The sequence below is a fragment of the Camelus ferus genome, chromosome 24, assembly GCF_009834535.1.
Source record: "Camelus ferus isolate YT-003-E chromosome 24, BCGSAC_Cfer_1.0, whole genome shotgun sequence".
In the NCBI taxonomy this organism is placed as follows: Eukaryota; Metazoa; Chordata; class Mammalia; order Artiodactyla; family Camelidae; genus Camelus; species Camelus ferus.
In genome coordinates this window covers 22,810,360-22,822,354 of record NC_045719.1, presented here as the reverse complement: position 1 = coordinate 22,822,354, position 11,995 = coordinate 22,810,360, and the positions used below count along the sequence as shown (strand labels likewise).

Below are 11,995 nucleotides of genomic sequence, written 5' to 3'. Positions count from 1 at the left end.
CAGACATGTCACTCTTCCCTTAAACCACCTCTGTAAACTGCATTATTCTGATAACACAGACACATTTTTACTGATCGAGGTGATAAGGAAATTTTATATTAGGACCTGTCAGCCATGAATTTCGGGGCTCATCTCCATGTGCCTCTGAGCCCCCACAGAATAACGAACTAATCTCCAGTGGTCCGACAGTTAAAATAATTGATGAATGTATGTTGAATCCTCAGGAGGGAAGGGAGGGAGGAAGAAGGAAGAGAGAAGAGAGGCTTAGAAGGAGGAGGGAAGGGAGGCAGGCGCTGATTTCAACCCTGTAGCGTCAGGATTGCGTCAATTCGAGTTCCAGCCACGTCTAGAGTCTCCGAGACGAGCTTCTCTGAAGAGCCAAAACAGGAACAGAGGTAGCAAATCACTGCACGAGGGCGAGCGGACCTCCCTCTCTGCCTCCTCCCGGTTCCAGGCGTAAGTCCCCTGAGCTCTGCGCTGTTGTTTTCAGCGCTCGGAAAAGCCGGCGCCTCAGACCCAGGCAAGTGAACCGAGCCGGGGAGTTTTCCGTTCAGCACCTTGGACAGAGCACGCAGCAAAAAAATGGCTCCGATCGCTAGCAGCCGGGAAGAATTTGGTAAGCAAGTTATTCAACTTCTAACTGCGGTTGTTCTTGAATATTCCGGAGTGGGGTGTGTGTGTGAGTGTTGGTGTGTGTGTGTGTTGGTGTGGGCGCGTGTTTCAGCGGGATGTTGAACATATATTTCCGAGGTAGTTACTCTGAAAGGAAACAGACAATCGTGGCTTGTCTCTGTGGCTTCTCCCTTCCTTGGTCTCTTTCTCCTTAAAATTGCCTTCTGCTAGGCGATTTGACATGCAAGAAGTTCCTAATCATTCATGTAGCTCTGTAAATGGCAGCACGTGCTAAGCAAAGGAAAAGAGATCTGTTTGCGTGTTGGTTCCATTAATTCAGTGGGGGATTTTTATTTGTATGTACATCTGTATTTAACCTATTAGGGGAAGCCACATGTTTCTGTGATTATATAAGGGTTTGATTTTTGGTATAAAATAACTTGAATATTGGGCATTTACGATGCATATTTTATTGCAGAGTGTACTATAGTTTTTTTTTTCTTTCTTTCTCTGCTACGTTTTTCTTGTATCCTTGAAATATGTTGCTAGTGAGACACAGACTCCTATGATGCTAGGATTAAAGTGATATTCGAAATGAATTATCTCAGCCCATTCCATTTCACAGGTGAGAGAACCAAATTGGAGTCCAGAGAAATGAGGAAAGTGTTGCAGTTCAGTTAGTTAAAAGCTACCGGAAACTATAATTAGGACTCAAATTTTCCTGTTCAATTTCCTTTTTCCCACACCAAATTTTTGGCACCATTGCTCTCCTTCTCCCTTTCAGTAAATAAAATCAGATACTCCTTTTCAAACAGAAAAGTCCTATTTTAAGGTCCCATTATGTATCAAAAGCACAAGATCAGAGTTTTACTTTACACGTATTCAGAAAAATCAGGGAATTTATAAAAGTTTGTTATTAAACTGAGTGAAATGACTGAGCTGTTTCTCTCAAAAGCTTAGGCTTGAGAATGCAGAGAGAGTAGGGGAGACTTTCCACGTTACATTGAACATTTGATTATTTGACGTAGATATTAAATAGTGACAATTTGTGATATTCAGAAATGAGTTTCTTTTGCAGCTTTCCATTTAAATGATTGAGTTTATATTGTTGTGATATGTATCTTTGAATATGGAGGAATTTTCAGAGATGGTGCTAGTGAAAAATATGTTCTAGTGTAAGCCATCAGTCTTTGTAGGAAAAATATACACATTTTCTATTCTTTGTATTGTTTTTCTTGCATTGGCCAATGAATTGCTTTATTGCCTTACCCCATGACTGCCTTTGCTCCCTGGCCTTGAATGACTAGAGAGTCCAGGAGTTTGTTTTTTGTTTTCCGTTTTTTTTTTGTTTGTTTGTTTTAATTTTTTCCTACCAACAAAGACTTATAGATAGAAGGGAAAACTGAAAAGCTGGTACTAAGTTTAGCTGGTGATCTTTAGTGCTCACCTCTTTCTTTTTCTGTAGCAGTCACTGTTTTTTCCATTTGGGGCATTCAAAGGTTTATTTTTCATCTTGACAGAATCCAGTTTCTTGACATAATTAAACTACAGACTCTTTAAATGTTGTTTTGCTTGCTTTTTTTTTTTAATCTTCTTTGTCATTTCTGCTCTTATTTGTAATTTCTTAATCTTATATTCTTTGAGTTCAGTTTTGTGGTTGTTAAGAAGATAGGCAGAAGCTTATGGGGGATGGGAAGGGGAGTAACAAAAGATTGTTCTCTCGGGGTGAGTTAAACAAGCCTTAACCCCTTCCTGACAGGGACTTTTAACTTTGTTATTCACTATTTGGGGTAAAAATAGATTGGAATGGCGCTAAATGCTGATATTATTACATTAGTTACATTCACTTTGGCTTTATTAAACACTGAATCACTTGAGGCACTGTGACCAGATACAGTAATACTGCTTTCAATTAGTGTTACAAATTATTTGTTGGAGAAATATGCCTACTTACGGAACATGATAAGCTTCATGAATAATCAGTGTCACCTAATATCAATAATTTAATGGGCCCTTATTCAAGGAAAGGGTGCCAATTTCAATTTGATTCCCATTTGCCATGTGGAAATGTGCTAGGAAAAAAAAATCAATTATGGATAAAATTGAATTCTAAATTATCTCTACTCACTCTTTTTATTACACGTTAAGGAGCAATAATTCATTTGTAACCATTGTTTGTTTTTTATTCTTCTTAGGTAATTAATTTGCACTTTGTGTTTGAAGAATTTTGGGTCAGTATATGAGTCTGTAGTGTTACAAGTTGTATAATATTAATATCCCATTGTTTACCTTTTTTTGCTCTTTTTTTCACTAATATGTGTACCTTTCTTTGACCACTGTTCCATGATTCAGATGGAAATTACTAATGAGTTTATGACAATGGCAGATAATATTCCATCATCTTTTAAAATTATCTGAAGCTGAGCACCTAGGTGTTTGCTACTTGAATCCTAGGTAAATAAAGAACCACTAAGAATACAGAATCTCTTCAGTATTGGAAGAATAAGCATTTAGAGTTTCTGTAGTCAGTAAGAATTGATGCTTCTGGAAAGCCTCAAAATGTCAGTGAAAATATAATGAAATTAGTACTTATCCATCATGCTGTAGTTGACTCATGTTATTTGAGAAAACAAAGGTAGGTCAGGGTCATCTAGCATCCTTCTGTCTCTGACCCAGGCTTTCATTTTATTCGTGGAAAACTACGACAGGGCAGGACTTCCTATCATACCGTATTTATTTTCTATGTGTGACATATGTGTTTATTCTTGAAAGTGATGTGAAATAGGTACATAACTCACCCAGAACAGTTGGAAACCAATTCAATCTGTGCAGCCTACAGCAACTGCCAGCTCTAGGGTGCTTTTTAAATGGGCTGTCTCCAACTCTGTCCCTTTAATGCATGTAATTGGTAATTTGATTTTTCAGATGAAATCCCCACGGTGGTGGGGATCTTCAGTGCGTTCGGCCTGGTCTTCACAGTCTCTCTGTTTGCATGGATCTGCTGTCAGAGAAAATCATCCAAGTCTAACAAGACTCCTCCGTATAAGTTTGTGCATGTGCTAAAGGGAGTTGACATTTACCCCGAAAACCTAAACAGCAAAAAGAAGTTTGGAGCAGATGAGAAAAATGAAGTAAAGAATACACCAGCTGCGCCAAAGAATTCACTGCATCTTGACCTTGAGAAGAGAGATCTAAATGGAAATTTTCCCAAAACAAACCTCAAAGCTGGCAGCCCCTCTGATTTGGAGAATGTGACCCCAAAGCTCTCTTCAGAAGGTGAAAAAGAGGCAGTTTCCCCTGATAGTTTAAAGTCCAGCACTTCTCTTGCATCAGATGAGAAACAAGAGAAGCTGGGCGCCCTCGTCTTCTCCTTAGAGTACAACTTTGAGAAGAAAGCATTCATGGTAAATATCAAGGAAGCCCGCGGCTTGCCGGCCATGGACGAGCAGTCGATGACCTCTGACCCATACATCAAAATGACGATTCTCCCAGAGAAGAAGCACAAAGTGAAAACCAGAGTTCTGAGAAAGACCTTGGACCCAGCTTTTGATGAGACCTTCACATTCTATGGGATCCCCTACACCCAGATCCAAGAGCTGGCCTTACATTTCACGATCTTGAGTTTTGACAGGTTTTCAAGGGATGATATCATTGGAGAAGTCCTTATTCCTCTCGCAGGAATTGAATTAACTGGTGGAAAAATGTTAATGAACAGAGAAATTATCAAGAGAAATGTTAGGGTAATTCATTTTTTAGTGCTTAACATATTTATAAACAATCTTTTCTATAGCTTTTTTGTATCTATGGTTTTTTTTTTAATTAAAATGAGGTTTGATATATGTAATCTTTACCATATTTAACAACTATTAATCTTAATCAAATGGAGGGCATGGGGATAGAGTAGATGAAAGAAAATTTAACCCACAAGTGAAATTCTTAAAGCATCTAAATGATATAAAATAAATAGAAGTCCTTTATGGATTTATTTAAACATCATTTATATAAGTATTTTTCTTATTTCCTATCACAACTATTTTTACTAAGAATGCTACTTAAACTAAAATGGAGACAAATATTTCTTATTCATCAGCAAGTTAAAAAATAAGCTTCAATGTCAGCCTAATTGAATTTGAAACTGAAATTGCAAGTTAAGGCAGTTCATCCTTAGTGTTTGAAGTTGTATTTATTGACTTTTCATAAAATCGCTTTTAAGGGAGGAGACATCACATCACGTTGAATTATAAATGCCCACCGCTATGTTGTATAACAGGAAAGGAGACTGCTTTGTAGTTATGCTACTTGGGTAGTTCTGGGATTATTAGAAAGTGGTAAGACATCAGTTAATTGAATTTAATTGTATTTTTACTTTAAAAACAGAATTCATTTGACTCCAGTTGTGGTATTTCAGAATAACTTGTATCTATAAGGCATGATTTTATAGAATACCATAGAGCTTCTTCTGACCACATTCCCTTTGTCTGTTGAAATTAATGAAAGTCAAGATTTACAAATACTAAGTAGTCTCAGGCACCAGCTCGTTTAGTGGCACAGTGGGAATGAGGATCAGTTCCCTAGTCCTACTCTCTTTGAAGTGCTCATTCACACAGTTACCCCGTGTCAGCTTTTTATATAAATATATATTGAATTTTTAGGAGCTCTGGCCAGCCAGCATTCTTAGTTAGAACCAAGACCCAAGGGCACTTTTTGTTACTTTTCAGTTACAACTTGTACTTTGAGTTCTTGGTCATCTTATCTAGTATTAAAGTGAAAATAAGATCTAAGTATCATGCGAAGAATAATCCTATGATACTGTTCAAAGACAAAGCATTATAAATTGAGTCAATTCTCCCCAATACTTAATTCATTCCTTGTATTAAAGGAGGACTTTGGCTGGGGGTAGGGGTAGAGAATTTTAACCCCATCAGCCCTCTGGGACAAGGGAATAGTGGGGATCACAAAAAATTTCAGTTTTTCTGGATTCAAATTTCATAGTCTCTGCTAAAGAATATGAAATCGATTCAAACTTAACATGAGTCACTTTGCCATATACACATACACTCAAATGATTAAATAACTTTTATTACTATTGAAAACTTCAAAAAGTTATTTAACTAAAAAGCAAAAGCTAAAAATACCTCTGTGTAAGCTGTATTCTAAATATCCTTTTAGAACATTTCTAGTAATGGGTGTGGCTAACTCGTTAACAAATTTTAACGTTCTGTAGTACCTAAAAAGACCACAAGATGGCAGGCAGTTGTTTTTGGGATGTGATGGTATTTCACAAAAGCTTTTAGTTACTCTTTGATTCTTTAGCATATTATAGTAAAAAATAAATAGGAAAATTATATTTAAATAACCAAGCTATTATACTGCTTTAGAAACACAGATATAAGTGTAAATTTAAAAAGTAAGGTATAATTTAAAATATTTATACTACATCTTTCTTTGTTCAGAAGTCTTCAGGACGGGGCGAGTTACTGATCTCTCTCTGCTATCAGTCCACCACAAATACTCTCACTGTGGTGGTTTTAAAAGCACGGCATCTGCCTAAATCTGATGTGTCTGGACTTTCAGGTAAGAATGCTTTTGAAAAACAATCTGGTTTTGGACTATGATTTTGGTGTTACCCTTTATTCACAATCACAAGTGATGTGATTGCTATTCTGTTTCTCGTTTTGGGAATAATAGCATGAGACAGTGACATTAGCTAGAAGAAGAAAGCTACATAGTTCTAAGTTCCAAGCCAAAGCTAGTACACTGTAGATGTCTGATTGAATGGAGTTGGAGCAGAAAGAAATGATAAATGCAGAGGTGAGGCCACTGCCAAAAACACAGCGATGGATATAAAATTAAGGTTTGGGAAAAGTTCTTAATTTTAGTATTTTAAATGAGCTTACTTACCCTTACACTTCTAGTATTTGTATTACCTTTCCTTTAACTCCTTATGTATCTGCTTTAAGAATTAGCTTTTAGTTTTGTGAGTAATTTTTACAAAAGTAAAAATAAAAAATAAAAACCTTGTTGTACAGCACAATGAGAATGCATGACCTATGGGTTAAAATGATCTGAGTTCAAATCCTAACTGTTTTATTTCTGTTTTATTTTTCAGACTTTCCTCTTTTTTTTTTTAAGTTTATATTTTAGGGGGGAGGTAATTAGATTTACTTATTTACTTTTAGAGGAGGTACTGGATCTTGAACCCAGAACCTTGTGCATGCTAAGCATGTGCTCTCCCACTTGAGCTATACCCTAACCCCCGCAACTGTTTCATTTCTTATCATAGTAACCTTGGGTATGCTTTCTTAAATGTTATACAAACTGGACATCATAATAATTACCTCGAGGGGGACTGTGAGGACTAGAAACGTGTATTTCATTAAATGGCACCCAGGGCTGCTGCTAGTCATAGCTTATTATTAGATCATGGAAGTTGAAAACATGGCCTTAAAATGAAATCATGCAACAAGAAAAAGACAACAAAATAGTATAATTAAATGTATGACAAAGTAGCATAATCCTAAGATCCTCACCATACGGGTGACATGGGGCAGGCAAACAATGGGTAACAGGAAACAAATACAGCAGGTGATTAAAGAAACACAGAAAGACATTGCCGTTGTGAAGTCACCCATTCAAAAGAGAAGGGAGTCCAAATACAGGAGGTAGAGAGGCTTATTCAAAGTCTTACCACTCAGTAAAGTTAGATGTTGTGTAACATTTTTTTCCTCTTCTATTTCCTTCTCTGGGATGAGTTATTAGTAAGCAGAATGGGTCATTAGAACATTCTTGTTTTCTCCCTTTTATGTTATCTCTTCATCCTGCCATTACAGTTCTTCTCCATCCTCTGGTTTAGAATTTTCTCTTCTGTTGTGCGTTCTTACTTATTTTCAGTTTGTGGACAATCGAGAAGCCAAGCTTTATCCATAGTTTCACTTAGTTCAGATTTGTTTTCATGACAATCACGTTTGATTGGTATGCGGTAATCTCTAAGGGCGCTGTCATCTTCAGATCAGCGTTCCAGCCAGCTCCTGTCAATGCAGTGTCTGTTGTTTACCGTTGCAGATCCCTACGTCAAAGTGAACCTGTACCATGCCAAAAAAAGAATCTCCAAAAAGAAGACTCATGTGAAGAAATGCACCCCCAATGCAGTGTTTAATGAACTGTTTGTCTTTGATATTCCTTGCGAGGGTCTTGAAGAGATAAGTGTTGAATTTCTGGTTTTGGATTCTGAAAGGGGATCCCGAAATGAAGTCATCGGGCGGTTGGTCCTGGGAGCAGCAGCAGAGGGAACCGGCGGAGAGCACTGGAAAGAGATCTGCGACTATCCCAGGAGACAGATCGCCAAGTGGCACGTTCTCTGTGACGGTTAGCATCTTAGCCGTGATGAGTTGGAACTTCATGAAATTTCTAAGCAAGGAAAAGTTTTCTTTCTTTTTTCTTTTTTCTGATACATGATTGCAAGCTTGTAAAACCAAGCTTTCTTTTGTTAGCAATGGATTGAATGATCAGAGCAGGAAGTAACTGCAAATGTGTATCATATAATTTTCCCTTTCTTAGAAAAGTTGGATAAATTTTCATAAGATAGTCAGTTTGCTCTGCAGCTTACCAGTGATATCAAGTAGTCAGGCATTCTGTGGATACTGCTTCACAGTCTCAAGTTATGGATGTGATTTAGAAAGTGATGATCTCATTGGAACATGTCACTGGAAATCAGTGTGATCAGTTAGGATTTAGGAATGAAAAGCATGCCTTCTCTTATGAAAATTCATTCGTGGTTCTTCAGGTGGGGAAATCAATTTTTCTTTAAATCCAAAGATATTAAAGAAATGTAATCTAGTTTGTTTTATTAATTCTGTCATGTGCAAATGGTTGTCCTGCATATAAAAGTATATTTGTTTCTCTTTGGGTTTTAATTATCTGACACAGTTATATCATAAGAGGGTTAACTTAGGTTTATTGCAAAAGGACAGTGAACAAGATGAGAAATAATTCTATCAAAGGGCTGAGTGGAGAACACTGTGGTTGAGATATGATTTTTCCTCCCTAAGGTTACATGTGAGTCAAAATGTAAAGTATAATCTCGCATAAGAACCACGGTCTTGAATTACTCACTGTCTGTGGCCTAAGAAAGCCCTATATAATTTTGTGAAGTTATTGTGTTAGTTAGTGGGTAAAGAAATAAATTTCAGCTAGGAATCCAGTGAGAAATGCAGTTTTCTTATAGGAAATACATATAGTATGCAAGTGCACATTCAAGGTTGTCCCTTGAACAAAAGAGAGGGCATGGGTAACCAAGTCTTCATTTTGACTGTTCTCCCCAAGCAAGGACTCAGCTACAATTTGAAAAGAAATGAAGGAAAAAAAAAAGTTGTGAAGTAACCATTGCTGGATAGAAAGTGTTCCTTAAACCAACAAACTAATAAAGAATAGTTACATGGCAAGCCTAATATACTTTACATATGTTCATACATAATATATTTAGGCTGTCAAATGAGCACAACAAAGTATGTTTCACTATCTTTTCTAAGCTAATTTGTCTTGAGCTGTTGTCTGTGGACCAGTTTATAGACTTGTGTCTTGTACTGCTTTCCAGTGCCAGGGCTCTGAAATTCATTAAGAACTCTTAGAATAAAGTAGCATCCTGTGATTATTTGGGAAGAATGAACTTGAGTTAATGTCACTGTATTTTTGTTTTAGAAAAGTATGAATGAAACTAGGGTGCAGTAGAATTTTAAGTATGCAAGTTAGAAATAAAGTCTACAGAAAATATTACATTTTGAGTCAGGTTTTGCGTCAGTGCTTTAGTGATTTTTGAGAATGTGTTTGATATCACAGTGTTTTGTAAAATCTATGACAATGCATTTTCAGAACAACTTATACTCGTTTTTTATGACTATGCCTAGTGCAAAGAAAACGTTTTACATTCTGTATACCAAGATTGAAATCAACCTCTTTTTTTCTTTTTGGTATTTTAAGATAATTTGGGGATTAAACAAGAATATTCCCCAATCATTGTCTTCATGCCATCACAGAGTCACCTGACAGCATCTTGAGCCAGTCAACATTTCTGTTAAAGGAACATAAAATGAACTGTAGTCAGTGTATGGTTTGGGGAAGTGAAATGGCCTTTGATGTACGTACATTTGCTTTCGTGGGCCATGGACTGTAATATATTTTGGAGGTCTGAAAAGTTGTCAGGACTCAACCCTTAAGCAACTTTCACAGTTGCCAGAAGTCAATGATGGTATCAAGCAAAGTAGGTTGTCAAACAAGGGTGATTTTACGTGGAACCACAAAATCAACAACACATACTTAAAAAATTACAGTAACCAATTTGTAAATAGTTGTTAGTTTTTAAAACTTAAAGTGTTTTTCTGTGTGAAAAGTTGAGTAAGACTGTTTGCAACTCTCTTAAGAAAGAATAAAAACTAGAAAGGACCTGAAACAAGCAGGGACATCATCTTCTGAAAATTGTCCTGTTTTATATTGTGTGACAATATCAATGTGAATATCTTGAATTCTGTTAACAGATTCTGCAGTGTATTAAACATGTAAATTGATTGTTTGTCAGACCGGCCAATCTAACCACACTGATGGGGAGGAATCCATGTTTGAAGAATTGTGTCGCTCAGTAACTGACTTGTTCTGATGTTGTAACTTATTAGAAGTGATTTGGAAGGAAGCATGGTGTATGAGATGGTGTCTGTTCTCTCGTGCCAGCTCTGTATGATGTTTGTAAGATCATATTTGTAAGACGTGAATAAATTGCTGCTTTTGCCCAACCCATTTCAACTCAAAGTTTTCTACCAGTGGATTCTCCTATTGCTTTCTGAGCTCCCAAATTGCCCTAATAGATCATCTGGCGTAGATTAGGGGATGTAATGACTCATCACCAAGATCTTGCACGTATTGTATTTTGCTTAATCCTCGTAAGAGTCATCTGGGACAGGTAATATTATCCCTATTATTTGGAAGCAAAGCCTGAGTTACACAAGGAGCTTTGACAGTTGATTCAAGTCCATGTGGATGGTATGTGAAAGGATTTCACTGTATACCTCACTCTTCTGTCTATGCCAGGCCACTCTCCTTGAGGGGCCCTTATCAATTCTGCTAGATTCTCAAAAGGGCTCACGCTCACATTCTTTGACTTCTTTCTATATTGTATTCTCTTCCATATTGTGTTTACTATTTTCACTGTCTTCCATCACCCTTTTTAATCTACCCTTCCTTTGATTCTCTTTTATGATCTTGTTTCTCACTTCAGAAAGTCTCTTTCATTACCAATTTTACATTACCATCTTTTATTTTCATTTTCATTTTTCCTATATTCTTGCATGGGATAGATTTAGTTAGTAAAATGGTGTGGAAATGAAAGTCTTATTTCTTCTTAAAGAGGGAGGGAAAAAAAGACCCGGGACATCCACAATGTTCCTATCAGACACCAGCTAAGTCAAATGGGAACTATGAGATTACACCGCCAGGAGAACCAGCCAGTTTTTCTATGTAGCACTAGTCAATAAGGAGGTGTACTGTGTTATCACACTTGGAGAATGACCTTGCAAATGGAATGCAACCAGAATACCCTGCCATTATATTTTTGTTTTAAATCATATTAATTGTATTAAAGCATGTTAAAAAAGTTAGTCATTGTATTTAAATACTCAAATATATTTTAGATCTACTTGCCAAAAGACACTGAGGAGATTTTTCCAAGGGAATTAGTCATTAGGGAAATGCTGATTAAAACCACAATGAGATACAACTGCCCACTATTAGAGGGGCTAAAATTGAAAAAGTTTGAACATGCCAAGTGTCGGTGAGGATTTGTAAGAATCAGATCTCTCCTACACTGCTGGTGGGAATACAGAGTGTGTAACTGCTTTGGGAAACAAGTAGTCAGTTTCTTAAAAAGCTAAGTACGTAATTATCATATGACCCAGTCATTCCACCTGTGGGTGGAATGAGAAATGAGAGCATTTGTTTCACAAAACTTGTACCTTAATTTTCATAGCAGCTTTTTACTGTAATAGCCAAAACCCGCATTCAATTTAAATGTTGATCAACAGGTGAATGTATAAATAAATTGTATTGTATCCACACAATAGAATACTACTTAACAATAAAAATGAGTGAACAATTGACACATGCAACAACATATATGAATATTAGAATAATTATGCTGAGTGAAGGAAGCCAGTTATACCCCCAGGCCTTCCTGAATGTAGAGTGTATATGATTTAATTTATAAAAAAGTTTGAAAATGCAAACTGATCTGTAGTGATCTAAAAAGCAGATCAATGTTTTCTTATGATTGGAAGAGGCAGGATGGACAGGTACAAGTGAGAGAGATTAACAGAACAGAAGGAAATTTTGGGGTGATGGA

The 11,995-nt window shown here is 36.7% G+C and overlaps 1 protein-coding gene across 2 annotated transcripts; it reads left to right on the top strand.

Annotated features, from left to right (window-relative positions):
- Positions 1-247: 247 nt before the first annotated feature.
- SYT4 (synaptotagmin 4) lies at positions 248-10,398 on the top strand. 2 transcript variants are annotated; one of them, XM_032467398.1, is made up of 4 exons: positions 248-616; positions 3,538-4,352; positions 6,069-6,186; positions 7,675-10,398. In XM_032467398.1, the coding sequence occupies exons 1-4, from the start codon at positions 583-585 to the stop codon at positions 7,980-7,982; spliced, it is 1,275 nt and encodes a 424-aa protein (XP_032323289.1). In that variant the 5' UTR covers positions 248-582; the 3' UTR covers positions 7,983-10,398. The 2 variants fall into 2 exon arrangements, with proteins under 2 accessions (XP_032323289.1, XP_014423016.1); XM_014567530.2 differs by having other exon boundaries at positions 6,066-6,186.
- The last annotated feature ends 1,597 nt before the right edge of the window (positions 10,399-11,995 follow it).

Excerpts from the sequence above, each read along its gene's own strand:
- SYT4 (XM_014567530.2), top strand. The coding sequence starts at position 583 with ATGGCTCCGATCGCTAGCAGCCGGGAAGAATTTG. Across the intron at positions 617-3,537 it reads TAGCAGCCGGGAAGAATTTG|ATGAAATCCCCACGGTGGTG; the intron begins GTAAGCAAGTTA and ends TTGATTTTTCAG. Across the intron at positions 4,353-6,065 it reads TTATCAAGAGAAATGTTAGG|AAGTCTTCAGGACGGGGCGA; the intron begins GTAATTCATTTT and ends TTCTTTGTTCAG.